The sequence below is a fragment of the Neolamprologus brichardi genome, chromosome 13, assembly GCF_056152115.1.
Source record: "Neolamprologus brichardi isolate AB-2024 chromosome 13, ASM5615211v1, whole genome shotgun sequence".
Taxonomy (NCBI): domain Eukaryota; kingdom Metazoa; phylum Chordata; class Actinopteri; order Cichliformes; family Cichlidae; genus Neolamprologus; species Neolamprologus brichardi.
In genome coordinates this window covers 11,636,298-11,656,520 of record NC_142116.1, presented here as the reverse complement: position 1 = coordinate 11,656,520, position 20,223 = coordinate 11,636,298, and the positions used below count along the sequence as shown (strand labels likewise).

The 20,223-nt window shown below is 41.4% G+C and overlaps 1 protein-coding gene across 25 annotated transcripts in view; it reads left to right on the top strand.

The window, feature by feature from the left end:
- Positions 1–20,223, top strand: part of LOC102781022 (ankyrin-3-like) — a 121,642-nt gene that overhangs the window by 17,601 nt on the left and 83,818 nt on the right. For 15 of the 25 annotated variants that reach the window (XM_087850160.1, XM_087850151.1, XM_087850143.1 and 12 more), the window contains exon 1: positions 16,017–16,552. The exons of 3 other annotated variants lie outside the window; for them this stretch is intronic. In XM_087850160.1, the coding sequence (XP_087706286.1) occupies positions 16,430–16,552 (123 nt within the window). In that variant the 5' untranslated portion in view covers positions 16,017–16,429. Of the gene's footprint in view, positions 1–16,014; positions 16,553–20,223 lie in introns of those variants that run through there. 7 more of the 25 variants (XM_087850162.1, XM_087850170.1, XM_087850159.1 and 4 more) reach the window with 3 other exon arrangements.

Genomic DNA, 20,223 nt, shown 5'->3' with positions numbered 1-20,223 from the left:
CCCATATTTAGTGGCCACAGTGATATTTTTTAGGATTTAAAACATTTAAACTAGCAAATATTATACTGTTAAGTTACAATTTGTCATGTCATCAGACTTTAAATAGGATTCTCTGAGACAAAGATGCTGCTTGAACAATTAATCCAATGAAAATTCCCACTGCTCAGTGATACTGCTGCACACTAGACCCTCATTTTCATCTGAATTATGACAATAACACCCACTTTCTATCCTTTCTGTTCTCTTGCACAATGGCATTGACCTGTTCTATTGTCTGTGGGCTTGTGTCCTCCTTTTCAGCACTGAGGAGCTCATTTGTTGATCTCTTAACTAGATTAGCATTTGTCTGATTAACTCTCTGTAACCCCTGCTGCCGCTTGTCGCTCAAGTGAGTTGGGCAAGGCTTCGCGCTGTTACTGTCCCCTCTCTGGTCGTTTCGTTGCCTCCCATTTGCTTTCCCCTCTTTCGCACCTGGTGAACTTGCAATGTCAGGCAGAGGGATTAACTGAAGATGCACAGAGCTGGAAGGGTGAGTTTAATAACAGTCACATGGGTTTGTGTGTTTACCTACATGTCAGTAATTGTCTTCATGAAGGCCGGCCTACTTACCATACAAACAAACAACAGCGTGTCTAACACCAGAGCTGACAGAGCTGTTGATTAACTAATTGAAGTACAGTGCTTACCAATTTATCTGCTAGTTGGATGACTCAGTTTGGATCTTGCCCACAGCCTAGTAAAAATGCATTGTCATAGTCTCCCTTTACTTTAATTTGTCCTTTATTTTTGCCCAGCAGTATGTTGGGATTATTAGTTTGCATACTTCTGAAAGTCTAAGCTAAAACATCGCATCAGTTGGAGTGCTGATAAGTCTCCTGTGCCACCGGGAGCTTGACATTTTCAGCTTTATTGTTGTTCTTAATTAAACAACACACAGTCGGTTTTTATAAGTATAAGTATTTATACTGAACACAGCTTCCTATTGTAGTATATTATTAACCTTTAAGATACAGATTGATAGAGGATCCATTTTCCCCTTTGACCTATCACCTTTTCATTCTGGACCCACACTGAGCTACTATGACAGGTTGGACTATAGGAACCAAAAGGTGAGGACAAAATATAAAGGGGGTTGGGGGAAGCGAGTCACAGTGGGGGTTTTGAGACAGAAAGGTACACGCATGGCCAGACAAATTTGGCTTGCAAGCCATGAAGTTGAGGTGACAGCCATCGTGTGGGGACTGGGGACAATGGGCTGAGGGAGAATTGTATCTCTGTGTATGGTTTTTGCAGCAACACTCCCCACACTGTGCAATCACTCAGACCATCTACTGAAGTGACAGTTCAGGAAATTTCCACTGATGTGGCACTGGGGCCCCAGCTGTCATGTCGGAGCAGCGAGGACGGGTTGGGTGGGGAGAAATGAGTAGGGGAGAGAGCGGAGTTGGATGTTGCTTATCAGACTTGGCAAGATTTTGCAGCTTTATGGCTTATGGGAGAGAACGCTGATACGTTTCTGTCTTCCTTTCTTTCTCCGTCTTTGTGCGTTATTGCTTTCAGTGATAGAGCGAATGATAGCCTCTCTTTTGTGTTGGCAGCATAAGACTCATCTCGCAGAATGACACTGGTTTTGTGTTCAGCTACCTAAGATGAGATAAATGACGCTTGCTTTCAGATCCACATGAATGAAGCCACATTGAAACCTGGCGCTCTGGTTGATTGGTTAGAAGTGAACTTTGTAATATGCTTTGTGAAAGGACATGACATTTACACTGCCTCTGTCTTGTCCCGTCCTTAGGATCCCAACCATCCAGGGAGTGCTTGCGTGTGTTTATGCATCGTGATCATTGCTAAAGTGTGAGAAAGATGAGGTGATTGGATGTAGACTTTGTTTGTGTTGTATGTACTGCTAAGTATGCTTGCACATGTAACGTGCTGAGTTTGCTGCTCGGCTTTCACTTCGCAAACACAATTAGCTGATTTACATCCAATTAAAACTTCAATAAGCTCTGTCCATAACCTTTCCATGCCGTCTAATTTCCAGATACAATATCAGACAGCGTGTCGACCTTTTGGCATCACTAATACAAGGAGTGTAGGGGAGCTAAAATTTCCATTACTGTCTGGATGGCAAACATCTCTGGCTTAGAGTTAGCCGCTTCTTTCCAGTGACTGAAAATGAAGCCTGCAAGTGATAAAACGCCTTAGCTGTTACTAGACCAGAGGGTACTACTGGAAAGCCTGGGCATACTTCCAGTTTGTTTCTCTTTTCACCCTATATGTGTATATTTTGATAAGAAACATGGCCAGAAAGTAGCTCTAATTAAATAGAACAGTGACAGTGAAAATGCTGGTGGCTCTGTCTGATAGCCTTGAAGAGTATATACTACCTATCGAAAAGCTGCATTGACGCGTTGCAGTTTCATTATCACTGCAAAACTGTCGTCGTTGCAAGATTCACTTGGATTCATTTCTGGTTTATTTTATTATTATGTATTTAATTCTTTTACACTAGTAATTTGTAGTAAATATATCAAAGGTGGAAAAATACAGTAACTTAAGGCTGTAAACATTCAAGTTGTAGTTGACCTTTCTTTTGAAAAGACAAGCAACAGGACCAGAGTGTGCAAATGTATTTGTCTGTGCTTGGCCCTGTGTGCACTCACACAGCAAGACAAGACTTTGGGGTTTGCTAGGTCCGCCAGTTCTTTCCAGGTGGTTGCTTCGTGTGTTTGTGTGTGTATGTGTGGTGATACTTTGATATGGGTTTAGCGTACTGCGTGAGAGTGAGCGAGGCTCCCCAGGCACAGCGCTTCTCGGGACATCTCTATGATCCCATCATGACAGGGAAACTCGACACTGGGGAGGATATTCCACTGCCTAGCAGCTCGGGGAGTTACAAGGCAGCACAAACACACTCCTGCAGTTCCAGTAACTGGGTCTGGTGAGGTTACGCCTGCACAAACACGCAGGGCTTAACACACTCCTGATCTTTGCCACTTCAGCACAGGATCCTGTGTATAGAAGTATCCAAAACTGCACGCACATGCCATGCAAACGATATTTAGACATGCCCTGTACATGTGTATGTGCGTGCATGTGCGTATAGGTACATTTGCAGAGTCGTGCACACACCCTCGCCCTAGGATTGCACTAATGAACATTCCCATTGCTGAGCAGACAGTGAGATGATTGGCACAGAGAAGGCATTACACCAGCACTTTCAGGCATATGGCATGTAGACCCACTGATGGGCACACACATATGGTGCTGGTGGCTTCTGCCGCTTCACATGAGAGGAAGGCACTGTGCTCGCCTTTGATCAGACTCCAAATAACAGAGAACAGCACATAAAGTACAGCTCCAAAAAAAAAATCTATGTTTGGGTTGCATCATTTTACCTCATTATTTAAAAGTATATATATAATAATGCCTTCTTCCCTTCTCCCTTTATTTATGAGTTCACAATCCCAGGTTATATTAAGAAAATTTCAAAAGTTTTCATGGTATTGTATTAAATACTGTCTTCCTGAATAATTTGTAGTTCTTTTACAAACTTGTCAAATTGCACAAAAAGCACAGATGTCTCATAGAAAAGTTAATTGTGTGTAAACCTATACACTAAAACTATAGATGTGTTCCACATTTTGTTAATTTGTAACATTTTCTTTTAATTTTAGGGATATATTTGCTATTGTTTCATCTGATAGTGTAATATCATTGTAATACATATTTTTATCTCTTTATGTTGTTGATGAGAAGTGTGTCTGCAGTTGTAATTTTGTATTCTGGACCAAAAACATCTGATCCACATATAGCACACTGGCAGCAGCTGTAGCTCAGGGGGTATTGCTGGTTGGCTTCCATTCAAAAGGTTGATGGTTTGATCCCTGGCTCCTCCCTGCATGCCTAAATGTCCTTAGGCAAGACCCTATATTGCTCCCTATGCATCTATCTGTGTGAATGTGTGTGAATGAGGCGTGTTGTAAAAAGTATTTGCAATGCCCAGTTAGATTAGAAAAACACTTTAAGTACCAGCCTGTCTACTATTTATATCTGAGCATTACAATAACAGTCATATAAAGGCTGAAATTCAGAGTCATAATTGCACTACACAGTCAGAGAAAACAACACATCCTCTCAAAAATCTATTCTGCCTAGAATACTTTTGTATAAACCATATTTGCTTTCACTACAACATTAGCTGTTACATTTTTAAAGGAAACTGTTTCATTCTTTAATATCTTCCTAGTTCTCGTCAGCAACGTCAACCTCCAGTTACCATGGCAGCTTTTGTTTTTTAGATGTTTCTTTTGTGTGTGAAGCCCCTGGAATATCCCACCACTTCGCCCACCAGAGACTTCCTGAGGATTTCTGACTATAACTGTTCAAGGACTAGAAGCTATTTCCCCTAATCTTATATGTGATCAACTGGAGAAACAAGGTCATGACCCACTGGACCACTTTCCTCTATATCCAGCCATCAAGAGGTTGCCACCGGTGGATACATTTAAAGTCTCATTTAATTTAACAGAGAGAATACAGCTTTGCAGCATAAATGATTAGCTGTTCTTTATCAGCACTCAGTGTTTGCATTTGACCCATTCTGAAAATCAGAAGCAGTGGAGAACAATGACCCTCTTATTAAAAGGCACCAGTGCTAACCACTGAGCCATCATTTTTCCTATATAAACATTTAACATGTTTTTAAATGTTTATGCAGACTGCATGGTGGCGTGTGTCAAATTGCGCATAAATCTTTGGGAGTAAAAAATGAATTATCAATAAAGTTTGAAATCTGTGCTCACATGTGATGCATTTTGCTTGACTTCAACACTAAAGCGGTAAAGAACTCTAAACTCAATCCTGCTTTGATTTGCACTTGACTGGCTTCTCCTGAGTGGCAACAGCTTATGAGGCCCATGGGTGTTGTAGCATTTAGAGCTGTCTGCCATGCCAAAAGGGCCAGTCCTTTGTTGCTCCATTAAATGCAAATATAAGGTGCCACTCCAAAAAAATTATTTCTGTCCACTATAAAGGAGAACATCACAAGCCTGACACCTGCAGAAAACTATCCACAACACTACACACTAACTACACAAGACAACACATTAACTACACACTCCAAAGATGCTAAACATCACAAATCTCTCACATCTCAAAACTTGCTCTCTCTCTCTTTTTCTGCTCTCTCTCTCTCACTGTCACTCCTAAAACTTCCCCCTCTTTCTAAACAACCAAATGTCATGTTGCCATATCATTTTTTGATTGGTCGACATGGTGCATTTTTCCACCAACATGAAAGGGGTGGGGTTTTTTGTTTGTTTGTTTGGTGTTTTTTGGTCATAGCAGAGAGTGCTTGCTAGTGTGGTCCTTAGACAGTAAACGTGACGAAAATATTGAGGAAAAATACTACATATATATTGTTTATCATGACTCTGGTTTTACGTGGCCTATCAACACAATTAAAAGACTGATTTAAATATCACCTTGTTGCTTTGTCATCTTGAAGTGGTCATGTGATTGGCTTACCACGACTACTACAGCAACACTCATGCCATTGTTTTGCCCCCTAGTCCAGGTGTTGTGCTAGAAAGTGATCGTCTGGCAGAAAGTGTTTGCCGTCCGCAGAGCTACTTAAAGCTGTAGCGCCCAGATTATGTAGAGCTACTTCTGTGCAACTGACATAAGGTGCAGTAAGCTGAATATAGACAGGTTCAACCGTCTGTTTGTTGGAAAATAGTAACACGACCGCTCTGCATTTTCTTGGTAGAAACGGTAACGGCGTTGTTGAAACCGCGCTACCAGTGAAACGGTGCTGCCTGTGAAAACGTGCTACCCGTGAAACCATGCTGCCCGTGAAACCGCGCTACCTGTTAAACTGCACTACCTGTGAAACTGTGCTGCCTGTGAAAATGCGCTACCCGTGGAACTGCGCTGCCAGTAGGTGTACTACGACTGCACGGCCACTAGTATCTCCAATTTCAATGTGAAGTTGGCGGACAATACAACAGTGGTGGGTCTTATCACCAAAGGTAAAACCCGGATGTGACGGCAGCACGGTGCGACCTGTGTGACCGGTGTGGCGCGGTGTAACGTCATGCAGCCTTCGCAGACGGCAGCGTGGTGTTACGTCAGGGGGTATATACTGAACTCTCATGCACTCACTCTACACCTTTGACTTCACGGCCACTAGTAACTCCAATTTCATTTTGATGTTTGCAGATGACACAATAGTGGGGGTGATGGTTACAAGAAGGATCTCAGTGCCTTTAAACTTTAATGCGAACCATCTCACCCTCAATGTCAGAAAAACAGAAGAGATGACGGTGGACTTCTGGAGGTGTAGTAAAGCACATACCCCGATCGCCATCAACGGCGCTGCTGTGGAAAGAGTGAATCACTTCCGTTTCCTAGTACATCTGGCGGAGGATCTCAAATGGTCAGTTCACACGAACAACATACCCCTTCATAGACAGCGCAGCGTGACGGGAGTGACAAACCCCGCTAGCCGTGAAACTGTGGTACCCGTGAAATCGTGTTGCCCGTTAAACCGCGCTACCTATTAAACCGCGCTACCCGTGAAACCTTGCTGCCCGTGAAACCGCGCTACCCGTGAAACCACGCTACCCGTGAAACCGCGCTGCCTGTTAAGCCACGCTGCCAGCACGGTGTGATGGGTGTGACGGGCAGTGTGACGGCAGCGCGGTGTGACCTGTGTGACCCGTGTGGCATGGTGTAACATCATGCAACCTTCGCAGACGGCAGAGTGGTGCGACTGGTGTGATGGGTGTGACGGCAGCGAGGTGTGACTAGTAGTGATGGGATTTCCGGCTCTTTTTTAGAGAACCGGCTCTTTCGGTTCGACTCACTAAAAAGAGCCGGCTCTTTCAGCTCCGAACCGGCTCTTCAGGTTGTTTTGTTGCTTTAATTTATTTATTATTAACAATAATATAAAATTATGCACAAAAGGAATTACTAACGTAGAAAAAGCATATATAAATATATGCGGTGGCCCCTAGAGACATAATTATATTATTATACACAGACACTCATATATATTCAAATAATTTAAAAACAATGTTCATTTACCTGTTACTACCACACACTAAAACCGGTCGTTGGTACTTGCTGGCTTGTGTAGCCACTAGGTAACAAAAGCTTAACACTGCACCTAGCATCCTGGAGCACTTCTGTTGTCTTTTGTACGTGTTTTGAGTTTTTACGTATTTTTACGTGTTTTGGAGTTTGTACGTGTTTTTATGTGTTTTGGAGTTTGTACGTGCTTCAGAGTTCGTACGTGATTTGAAGTTTGTACGTGCTTTGTCTGTAGGGGCCACCGTAAATATACTTGTATTTATTCACTCCACATAAAATGTAATAAATAAATCATATAATACAAAAATCAACTATTCACATTTCAACTTTTAACTATTTAAATTTTCAGCTTTTTCCTTTTACAAATTTAAAGTGAAACAACACAAAACACTGCAAACCACAACACAATTAAATATAAGTTAAAATATGAAAACAAAAAGAAGATGCATATTCTCTGTCATATGGACCTGCATGAATAAACTTTCTGAATCCTTTATCATCTGCAACTGAAAATAGTTGTGGATGATTACTATACCTTTCTAATGTGACGTTGTTGTCCCTGGCTCTCTTTCTCTCCCTCCTGCTCTGTTCCTGTGCTACTGAGTGTAACTATCGCCCCTCCCCCCTCTGCCCAGCGTAAAGCACAAGGCTCGCGTGCTGAGTGAAGCAGAAAAAAAGTGCGAGAGAGAGGCTGAGAGAAAGAAAAAAAAAACAAACAAACCACGTGACGGCTCGCGATAAGGAGCCGGCTCGCGTCGTTCACTTCAAAGAACCGGCTCTAAGAGCCATTTCGTTCGCGAACGACCCATCACTAGTGACTAGTGTGACCAGTGTGGCGCGGTGTAACATCATGCAGCCTTCGCAGAAGGCAGCGTGGCGTTACGTCAGGGGTGTATATTGAACTCTAATGTACTCACTCTACACCTACGACTGCACGGCCACTAGTATCTCCTATTTCATCTTGAAGTTTGTGCATGAGACAATAGTGGTGGGCAGTGTTGAGCAAGTTACTTTGAAAATGTAATTTATTTTAGTTACTAGTTACTTCTTCAAAAAAGTAACTGAGTTAGAAACTGAGTTACAAGATTCTAAAAGTAATTAATTACTTGAAAAGTAACTATTGCATTACTTAGAAAAAAAATTAACCCTTTGGGGTCCAGGGTGTAATTGGCCATTTTTCACTACATTTGGTTTTACTTCATTTCACCGTTAAAAACGATTTACTTTACCCTGTTTGGTATCATTCTTTTCAGCACAACCTCACGTGTCTGAATTTATATTTATGTTTTCATTTTGACATACTGTATTAACACAATTGATCTAAAATCAGACGAAAAACCACAAACATGTTTACTGAATCATATTTCATGACTTTAAATGCAAATATAAGATGCCACACAAATTATTTGTGCCACTCCAAAAAAATAATTTCTGTCCACTATAAAGGAGAACATCACAAGCCTGACACCTGCAGAAAACTATCCACAACACTACACACGACAACACATTAACTACACACTCCAAAGATGCTAAACATCACAAATCTCTCACATCTCAAAACTTGCTCTCTCTCTCTTTTTCTGCTCTCTCTCTCTCACTGTCACTCCTAAAACTTCCCCCTCTTTCTAAACAACCAAATGTCATGTTGCCATATCATTTTTTGATTGGTCGATATGGTGCATTTTTCCACCAACATGAAAGGGGTGGGGTTTTTTTGTTTGTTTGTTTGGTGTTTTTTGGTCATAGCAGAGAGTGCTTGCTAGTGTTGTCCTTAGACAGTAAACGTGACGAAAACATTGAGGAAAAACACTACATATATATTGTTTATCATGACTCTGGTTTTACGTGGCCTATCAACACAATTAAAAGACTGATTTAAATATCACCTTGTTGCTTTGTCATCTTGAAGTGGTCATGTGATTGGCTTACCACGACTACTTTATTCTTCCTCAGGCAAACAGCAACACTCATGCCATTGTTTTGCCCCCTAGTTCCAGGTGTTGTGCTAGAAAGTGATCGTCTGGCAGAAAGTGATTGCCGTCCGCCGAGCTACTTAAAGCTGTAGCGCCCAGATTATGTAGAGCTACTTCTGTGCAACTGATATAAGGTGCAGTAAGCTGAAGACAGGCAGGTTCAACCGTCTGTTTATTGAAAAATAGTAACGTGACCGCTCTGCATTTTCTTGGTAGAAACGGTAACGGCGTTGTTGAAACCGCGCTACCAGTGAAACGGTGCTGCCTGTGAAAACATGCTACCCGTGAAACCGCGCTACCTGTTAAACTGCGCTACCTGTGAAACTGTGCTGCCAGTAGGAGTACTACGACTGCACGGCCACTTGTATCTCCAATTTCAATGTGAAGTTGGCGGACAATACAACAGTGGTGGGTCTTATCACCAAAGGTGAAACCCGGATGTGACGGCAGCACGGTGCGACCTGTGTGACCGGTGTGGCGCGGTGTAACGTCATGCAGCCTTCGCAGACGGCAGCGTGGTGTTACGTCAGGGGTGTATATTGAACTCTAATGTACTCACTCTACACCTACGACTGCACGGCCACTAGTATCTCCTATTTCATCTTGAAGTTTGTGCATGAGACAATAGTGGTGGGCAGTGTTGAGCAAGTTACTTTGAAAAAGTAATTTATTTTAGTTACTAGTTACTTCTTCAAAAAAGTAACTGAGTTAGTAACTGAGTTACAAGATTCTAAAAGTAATTAACTATTGCATTACTTAGAAAAAAAATTAACCCTTTGGGGTCCAGGGTGTAATTGGCCATTTTTCACTACATTTGGTTTTACCTCATTTCACCGTTAAAAACTATTTACTTTACCCTGTTTAGTATCATTCTTTTCAGCACAACCTCACGTGTCTGAATTTATATTTATGTTTTCATTTTGACATACTGTATTAACACAATTGATCTAAAATCAGACGAAAAACCACAAACATGTTTACTGAATCATATTTCATGACTTTAAAAATAATGGCAAAAATGAAAAAAGGGGGTTTACAGAAGGAAGAAAAGCTTTCCTCTAAACCAGCAGGCCCTCTAAGTTTGTAACTGTTTTCACCTGCCTCTCTTTGTCAGAGTAAGTCAGGGGAAAGAAACTGTCAGCAAATAATACCTTCATTATTGTTGCCTTTGCTTTTTTCCATTGTTCTTCCGTTATGTTCAGGATATGAAAATAAAAGCTGGACAATATATCGCTAATGCTTACAATTAAAAACCACTCAGGCTGGATTACAATGGCTGCCAACAGGAAATGGTGTTTTATTAATGCCCTAATTGAAATTTCTGTGTAACCACAAACATAATCATTCTGCCCACAACAGATTTCCAGGACAACGAAATACAGTGAGGCTTACTGTAAATATTCAATAAAGCTTTTAGAAGCTTTTCTTTCTTTTTTTTAGAAATATCATGACTTTTAAATCAACGCCTTGCATAGTTTGTATTACTGTCAGTGCAAAAGCAACCAGTTCAGTTCACGTTGCATACGATTAAAAAGCTGCCCGATGGCATTGTGCCTTGGTGAAATTACATATTGTCGTACAATATGCTGATGAAAACGCCACCTTTGAATAAGAATACACTGAACGTGATTGTGCAAGTGTATTACTCTTCCCAGCAGACCGTGAAATTGTTTATTCTTCTGCTGCCATTCCTGTGTAAAACAGAGAGGGGTTCACTTCCCCCTGCTGCACAACTGTCACAGTCAGACCACCACTTGTTTCGGCCAAGAAATTAACTCCCCATTGATTGACGGAAATTCCTAATCAAACAGTCAACTGTGTTTGCTCGTCTTGTTATTTAGATACCCGTCTAAAAATTATTGCAATAGCCTGGAGCTTGAGAAAGAAAAACGATTGAAATGACTTATTAATTTTTCTCCCTTCTCCTCATACTGACATGTGTTTACTCCACAGCACTTCCTTCATGGTGGAATGTAGGTTAAGTAGCGTGGATGTAAGCCATTTTTCCAGTATTTTCACATTGTTCTCGGGTAGCTGCTTTGGTTTTCAAATGCTTTGCTGCTCTACAGAGTCATGTGTAATCTGGAGACCTATAAGTGATGGGCTTTGAATGCACACTGCTGCCGCTAGTGTAATAGAAATATAAATGCACTCACTTTTGTTTGTGTGAAATTTCCTCTTCCCCGAGTGGTTTATCCTGGGGTGACATGATGTTCCACATCACCTCCTTTCATCTTTTTTTGTGCTGGAGAAGCAAAGAGCGTGTGTAATCCAGTGGACAGCAGATACACTGCCTGCATGTATTCATTTTTTTGTGAGGATCTACTTTTGCATTGTGAGCATAATATCAGTGTTTTTTTGTTGATTCATTTGTAATGTGACTGTAACCTGTTAACATGACTGACATTATCTGCATTTGTAAAATAATTTAGTGCACAGCTCCCTTGTTTCTTGTCTTTCTACCTGTCACTGAATATGAATCAAAAAATTCCACAGTTTGAAAGACATACCTCCCTCCTTTTAACGTAATTTAACGATTTAAGACCCACACCTCAAAGCCTCCGTGTGTGTGCAAACACAGCGTGTGTTAGCATGCCTATCACCTCCGCTCTGAATGTCTGTCTGCCCCTCAGTGGGGAAACCATGCAAGAACATTTTGGTCTGGTTTGAAGGGGACTGCTTGGTCGTGACACACATTTAGGTAGGTTATTGGTAGCTAACTGGGTTAAAGCGCATGTCTCATGGCACATTTGCTTATCTGGAGGGGAGACATTAGAATAATTTAGATGACAGAATAGCGGAACGAGAAAGGTATTAAGGGGAGGGAGAAAAATAGATGGTATGCAAAAACGCTTGTGCATATGTGTGTGTGAGTAAAACCTAGTTTTGTGTTGACATGCAAATGATGAGGGTTAAAAAAAGAAAAAATAAAACTCACCCAAACAACTACAAATCGCCTTCAGCTATGGCCGTAAATACACCCACTTAAGTATGACTGCAATACCGCTGGATATAAAGTGAGACTTGAGTAATTTGTTTTGATCTTTTACGTTCTACATATCCCGAAGGAATTGATGATTTTTCCTTTGGTTGTACTTGTTTCCATCCCTGCATTTTGGTGTTTTTTCACCTCTCTGTTCTTGTAGACTGTTACTTCATCCATTATTTTTCCTTTATTTCTATTCTGTGGTTTTATGTCATGGCGCTTTAAAACACAATACCTTCTTTTCAATCCCCACCACCTCTACTCAGCACTTCCCCCCAATGTTAGCCTTCAGGCCAAGTGTAGGTGGTATTTCTCTGTGTGGGTAGATCTATTTCTTGTCAGTCTGTGCCACTTGCCATTTGACCTTGCATTCTTTTCCTCTACCCTTTTTCTTATTCCTGGAGGCATTTCCAGACCAACAAACAATGATTTCTTCCCAGCTGGAGCACAGCACAGGGAAGAGTATTTTGTACAGATGGATGTTATGGTTTATATGAGCTGAATAAGGTTCTGTTATTTTATATGTAAAAGCCTTAAGCACAGAGGCAAAATCTTAAATCTTTAATGGCTGCGGTGGATTGAGAGAACAGGTGAAATTTGTTCATGTGTTGTAAATAGTAGGCAGCTATAGTGATTTCTTTATATATCCCTGAATATGTGGGTGCTTTTCAATCTTATCAAATTTTTATGATGTCAAATTTGCATTGCCTATGTTTTCTAAACAAAAACTCATTTTTAAAATGTCCTGTACTGCCTGATGTACTCTGCTGCCATCTAGTTAACAGTTGACCACTAGATGGCAGCAGAGTACAATGTATGTGTGCAGTCTGACTGGTCAAAATAAGCTTATACATTTTTTTTCTTTCCAAAACCTCCAAACGGATGCAGATCATACATCATGTGCGAATTGGTTTAGTCAATCTGACGAATATATAGGAAAAATGGCGTGTAAAATAAGTACAAAATCACCAGTGCAAAGAAACACTTAATTTATATTTGGGTCAAGTAATTACCTATTACACGGCCTGGTTAAAAGGGGCAGTAAAACCCTTCATGTGGCTGCAGAAAGCGTCACCTTCCTCCCTCTTTTATTGCGCCGGTGTAATTATCTATTCTGTAACCTCAATGTGACTTCTCCAGCTGAGATACTCTGGATCCTGTCTGGGCTTTTGACTGTTTTTGCTTATGTGTTAGGGGGTGCACTGTTGTCACTGGAGAGATCAAAGAGGCCACTGGGAGTCACGCTGTGATTGGACAAGCTGTTTTCAGCTTGGGAGCTGCATCGGTAGGATACAGAGGCTCAGGACAAGGCAGCCTACCACGGATGTAACAACATGCTTTCAGGAATATCTGAAGAATACCGGTTGCTATTGCTGCTTGTAGAATAATACTACAATAATGCGAAGAATAATGTTAATTAAGAATGATATTTATTCCAAAGTATTCCTTCACAAAGACCTTTGTTAATCAACAGCACAGACACAAATAAATTAGCTTTATTCTGATAAAAGAGCGCACAATATCAACATTTCTCTCTGAAACTGGCTTAGACCATTAGCTCACTTTCAGGAATGTTTAAGTACTGTGTCTCCATTGTGCCAATTCATGAACTTGCAGCTCTCCTAATAGCCACCAATTTAAAATTACCACCCTAATAATGGACTAATTTAACGTTTATGTCTTCTGTAACATGCTTAAACATTTTGTATGCAGTGTATTCTTCATTTTGTGTGTGATATATCACTCTAATAGTCTTTTTTTTATTTGGCCTGGCTTTATGTTTATGGCATGGTGCCTGAAGAACAGTGGAAAACGTCCAATAATCGTCCACTTCTAGAGTTCACCGGCCACCAGCCAACTCCACTCTATTGTAGTAGTTGTTATTTCCCTTTGCCTCCAAAATGCTGGTGTCTGAAATATAGGACACCTTGGCAGTAGCTTTTACTACAAGTACAACTGTGGGAGAGTACACTCTTCTCTTGGCTATTAAAGTGCGATTAGGGTATTATTGATGAATGAATTGTGGGGGGGGGGGGGGGGGGGGGGGGGGGGATGGGCTTTAGAACTGGCAGGTACTAAATTATTTTTTTACACAGTTAATTTTTTTTTAATTTTACATTTCTCTTTGGACAAAGCATTTTCTTTTCTTTCCACTCGGGTGATTTGTATATCATGTGCACATATGCCTCCATACATACACATGCACACATGTACCCACCCGCTTGCTCCCTCCCTTTCTAATCCCTCGTCTTACCTCTCCACGCTCCTTATCCATCCATCCTGTCCTCCCCTGAGCCATCCCATTGGCCCTCACCTAGCAACCGCATGATAATTTGGCATAATGTGACACCCCCTGATGCATTATGGGGGCTGTAAGTCAGCTTCAGCCCCCCTTTTTGCTGTTGGCTGGCGTTTGTGGTTGAAAAGAAAGAAAAATGAAGTGGTGAGGATGAATAGATTTCTGCGGGAAAGAAAAGGGAATTTCACGCTCATATCGTTACATGACTGGTGTCCACCAGTTAAACCCGCTGTGTCTCCCAGGAGGGTTGTTCTCCTCTTTCACTAACAGCGGCACCCAATCATCTCCTTTCCTATCCCCCACTTTTCCCCATATGGTTCCATGTTCAGTCCATACACTTAGAGCTGTGAATGAACACAGAATTTGTTGAAAGCAGACAGGCATGTGATAAGGCATCCTCTTGGTGTCGACAGGACCCAACCAGACTCATGAGTGCCTCTGACACGCAGGCAGGAAGGGAAAGAAATACAAAGATGGCTGCCGCATGCTCCATCTGCCTCCACGATGCCATGTGTGACGTGAGCGTGGTGGTTGTGAAGGACATTCTAAACAAGACGTTTTTTCCCCATTCTTCAGAACTCAAACAGGGTCTTTTTTTTTCTTTTTCTATGTAGATCTTCTTTACTGTCGCTCTGTCCTCCTTCTCCTCCTCCTCTCTGTTTTCAACAAAGACCCGAGAGATTTGGTGAAACAAAAGCTCCCCTGGTCCTGTTTGACCTCTCCATCATGATGTCAATGATCCCAGATGGGTTGACCACACAGAAGTTAGGGAAGCACAGGATTGAGGACTCATAAATCTTGGAAGCAGGCGCTTACTTGTTAGATTTTGGATGTGTGCATTTATTAAATTATTCATTCATTCATTCATTTACTAAATCATTTATAATTCTGTGCAGATTAGTTAATTTACTTAATGGACGACTGGATTATTATTTCTTTCAATTTTGTGTCAGTCAAGAACATTGTTACAGTCTTCCTTGTGCATACATGTGTATGGTTGTATGGTTGCATGAGCGTGGGGGTTGAAGGGTGTGAGCATCAGTCATTTACTCTCTCCTCCCTCCTGCATTGGCTCTACGTGTGTCCTCTGCATGTTCTACCATCCATTACTTGATCACCTCCAACTGGTAATGCGTGTATATATGTGTGATAGTAGATAAATGCTGTTTAAACACACACGTGCATACACACACACACACACACACACCTATATAGGTATATCTATATAAATACACACTCACCCATTCTGCTGTTGCATCCTGCCACCATTTCCTCTCCTTTCCTAGCCAATGTCTTTGCTTCATTCATGCACTCGTATCTACTCACACACAGTTTATCTCTGTTGCGCACACACAGACACACACACAAGCGCCCTGTGGTGGAGCACCAGTTGAGGTGCTGTACAACAGCAGGAACCAGAGCACAGAGACAGAGAAAGAAAGTGAAAGAAAAAGGGACAGAAAAAAAGAAAGAAAGATTTAAGAGAAACCATTTAAAAAAAAAGAGTGCGGTTACCATGGTAACCCCCACCCCCCCACACACACCCTCCCTCCACTTCCATTCTCTCTCTCGCTCTCTCTCTCTCTCTCTCCTTTCTCCTCCCTCCCTCCACCTCTGTGCTGGTGATGCTCGTGTCTCTTTTCTCTCCATCCGGTTCGTCCTCACCTCTCCTGGACGTGCTCCTCTCACACTGCCAACGGATGACACACGAGGAGGAGGAGGAGGAAGAGGTGACGAGGAGAAGCTGCTGTCTCTTTTCTCCCAGCTTTCCATCACTTTAAAAAAAAGAAAGAAAGAAAGAAAGAGAGACCAGACCAGAGCAACAACCAAAAGAAAGGACACACAGGATATATATACATACATACAAAAGAAAAAGAAACCCTACTCTTCTCCATTCTCCTTTTCAAGGAGGGCATTTTTCTTCCCTTTCCCCCCCTTTCCTTTTCTACCCCGATTTTTTCCTCTGAGATCCTGGTTTTGTCAAATTATAGCCCCTGAACTTCTCTGGGATTTCAGGTGAGGCACGCGTGTGTAGTGTGTGGTGCTTCTTCGTGTTTTTTTTTATTACCTATCATGGCTCACGCGGCCTCCCAATTGAAGAAGAATCGGGGGGAAGTGGATGTGAATGCAATAGAGGACGAGAAGGAGAAGCGGAGGAAGAGCAGGAGAACAGCATCCCGGGAACAAAAGAGAAAGGTAAAAGAGACGAGGGCTGGCTTGGCTGGCTGGTGGCTTCATCTGCTTTGCTCCACTAGCGTCGTTGGACCGTGACTCTGTGTGTATGAGCAAGTAGATGTGGACGTTTACCTCAGCTTGACTGATTAAATGAGCTTGGAGGTCTCACATACATTCATTCATTCATTCACGTGTTCATATAAATCCAGATGTGGAGATTCTCTTGCTGTATCTCTTTACTCTGGTCGTGCTGTCCAATTTAAACAGCATCTGTAACTCTGTACTTTAAATGCATGTGTGATGGAGTCAGGGTTTATTGCCTCTATGCGTTCTAAAGTGTATCTGAGTATGTGGGCATACATGACTGCTGAAAGTCAAAGATAATTACACCTGCTTGCGATGATGATCTTAGCTACCTGCCTCTGAATGAGGTGAACTCACCATGGACTCGTGCCTTTTGTTCTTATCCCATTCCAACTCTTTATGAGTGCTTCATATTGTCTGTCTTTAGTAAAACTACACCACACAAGGCTTCTTTAAACAATTCCATATCCATCCTTCCTCGTTTTAGTGAAGAGCGGGCATTATGCAGAGTCAGGTTGTTGAGACTTTTTTATTTCTATCAAATGAAGTTTCAAGGAGTGTGAAAAATAAAAAATACGCTATTAAATGGAGCAAACCCAGGCCAAGGTGCAAACTTCTCACATACATGCACTTGACCTCTGTATTGTAAATATAAATGATTGCTTTAGTGAGTTTTTTAGGTTCTTGCATGTGCATGTCTGTGTTTGTGCTTGGATGCACAGACAGCCATGTATAATGCATACATATCTGATTTATTGATGACAAAGCTTTTCATTTGAGAGAGGAGGAACAGAAATGCACGTGGGGTCTGCCTCTTCTTTCGTTCTTTACTTTGGACAAACCAGAGGGAGACACTCGTGCAAAAATAAGGACAACATAAGGAACTTATGAGCTTCTTCTGTTGAGAAAAAACACAAAATCAACAATGAATTCTCTGTCTGTCTGACCGGAACAGAGTTTAGAGAAAGCATTTATTTTCATTCTGCGTATTAATGCCAGGAGATTTGACCGTGAGAGATCAATTCAATAACAGTGACATTTACTGTACTTTGCGCCCATGGGTGCCTGGTTTTGAATTATGCTGCTGGCAACGTTATTTGACCTTAGCATAAACAAGAAGCGAGCTATCATGGCCCAATCTTCTCTAAACAAACAACAAAACAAAGATTCTTGAGGTCAAGTGAGTTGGTGGAGTTCTTTGGAGCCAAATGTGTTTTAAGACTGTGCTCATGCCTGTTGCAGCGCTTTTTTTTTTACTTTCTCCTGTGTTTGTGTGGCAAACTTGTATGTGTCTCCAATGCTGATCTGTATTGGAGGTTTTATGGTCCTTATGAAGGGTCATGTTTCTTAGAAGAGAACAAGAGACAGAGATGGAGAGGAGAGAAGAGGAGAGGGTTGTATTGATTGGATTGTGCACAGCACCATCCATGAGAGTAATCAGCTTTTTCTTCTCGGCCTGCCCTGCGTCCTTCTCTCTGTCCTCACACCGATCTACTCTTCATTTCTCTGTCTGTCACTCTGTGTTCCTTTGTAGGGCTTTTTTTTTGTCTTCTCCCTTTTTGGCTTGGTCTCTCTTATTCACATCATCCTGTCCATTCACGTATGGCTCTGTGACTTTTTTTATTATTTGTTGTTTGGCTCACACTGCTAGCTTTTAATAATACTCTGTGACAAAACAAAGTCAAACACTAAAGTTAATTTGTTTGTCAGATGGTGAACTGTGGGCCGCTGCTGTCAGTCGCTCCCTCTCCCACACTTTACACAGTAGCTGCATTTCAAAATACACACACCGGGTGCTCTTATGTTTTCATTCCTATGGCTTCACTCCATGGCTGCCCTTGCTTGTGCACTGGTTAGTCTTGTTGGTGGCCTTCCAACTCTCACTGTGTCTCATAATATAGACCAGGAGTTATCAGAGTCACAGACAGACATAACAAAAGAGTGACACATTCAGAAAAATGTGATAAAAGGGAATTACAGTGAGAGACAAAAATGAGAAAGAATAACAGAGAAGAAAATTAAAACCGTGATAACTTGCGCACAATGTATTTGAATTTTTTCCATCCCTTTAATGTTGTAATTGAACTTTTTTAGAAGCCATGGAGCCCAACTCAAGAAATCTCGCATTATTTCAAAGTTATGTTGTTATTTTCTCTTTATTATTCTGCCTGAAAACCCTTTATTTCTGTCTGCATCATATTGTAGTAAACGCATATGTGCTTGCTTTGGCGCAAATTGTGCAACAGAGTGTTTTGAGTCACTCCTTTCACAGCCCTACCAATGCTATATTTAGATAGCAGAGCAAGTACAAAACACTTTTAAATGCAGAGTGGATGCTTCTCTCTTTTTTTTGCATTAGTCACCAAGCAGGTGGATGACTGTATGTGTCATGAAATGCAGCAAAATGTTTTGAAATTCATACTTAATTTATGTTGCATTGATATTTATTAACTTCTCAAGTTGCATGCTCATACCACTTACTGTGATTGCTGGGGTTTCCTGTCTTGTTTGAAGTAATGTTGTATTATAACCCAGTGTGAAGTTCATTCAAGCATAGGCTGTGCCCTTAACCACTTCTTTGTTCATTTGATCACTACTTCCTAAATGCACCCAGTAAACTAAGTTTTGGACATGTATTAATTATTCATTTGTGTTGATTTGAGCTATTCTCATTTCGTCACCTGCAAAATGCAACTGGATTGTTGCGGAAAGGTCATTGTTGCATATGCCTCACAACTTAAGCCATCTTAACTTGTGTTAGTTATGTAAATCGCCAGGAAAGCATCATAGGAGGATGGAGGAGATGGAGTTTCTAGTGAGATGTTACACGTGTGTTTGCATAAAAGCTTAATTTTCATGTGTTGTGTGACAGTTTCAGTGAAATCAGTGAAAACTTGGTCGCTGCAGTGGTCACTTTAATGGGAAACCCCCATTACGGTGTTACAGAAATGCTTCAAGCTGCTGTACTTCTAATGACATTATCTAGAGCCAGGAGCCCCCAATGGATTCCCAGAGAGAGAAAGAGAGAGAGAGAGAGGGAGAGAGCTAAGCAAAGCATGGGTTTCTTACTGTCCCAGTTTTGCACACCATTCTAGTACCCAGAATATGCATTGGTATGGTACTTGTTATTCTTCTTCTAAGGTTTATTTGGGTCATTTGGTCCTGTTTCGATAATGCTTCACCTTCAGTTGAAGTGTTGTGCCTATTTGATAGTTTTGTGCTTTTGTGCTTTGACTGTGTGTCGTTGAAGCCTCGTACTGCACCATTGTGTCTGTTACATTGAGAATGCTTTTACTCTTTGATCCACTTAAGTCTGTCCTCCACATCGGAGGTAAAGTTTGTGATTCATCACTATCATCACTGTTCATTAGGAGGTATAAATCTCGATAATAAGAGTGATGAATCTAAATAAGGACTATGGGATGAGAGCCTGAGGGTAAGTTGGAGTGCTGAAATTGGATTCCAGCCCTGTGCTTCAGTGCAAGCTCATGGCAACAGTGGCAAGGCATGATTCTGTCCAGCCCCTGGAGCAAAAATAAACAACGGCGTAAAAAATCCTCAGGGGGACGTAATATTGGTGGAAATTAAGACAAATTTATCTCTTCATT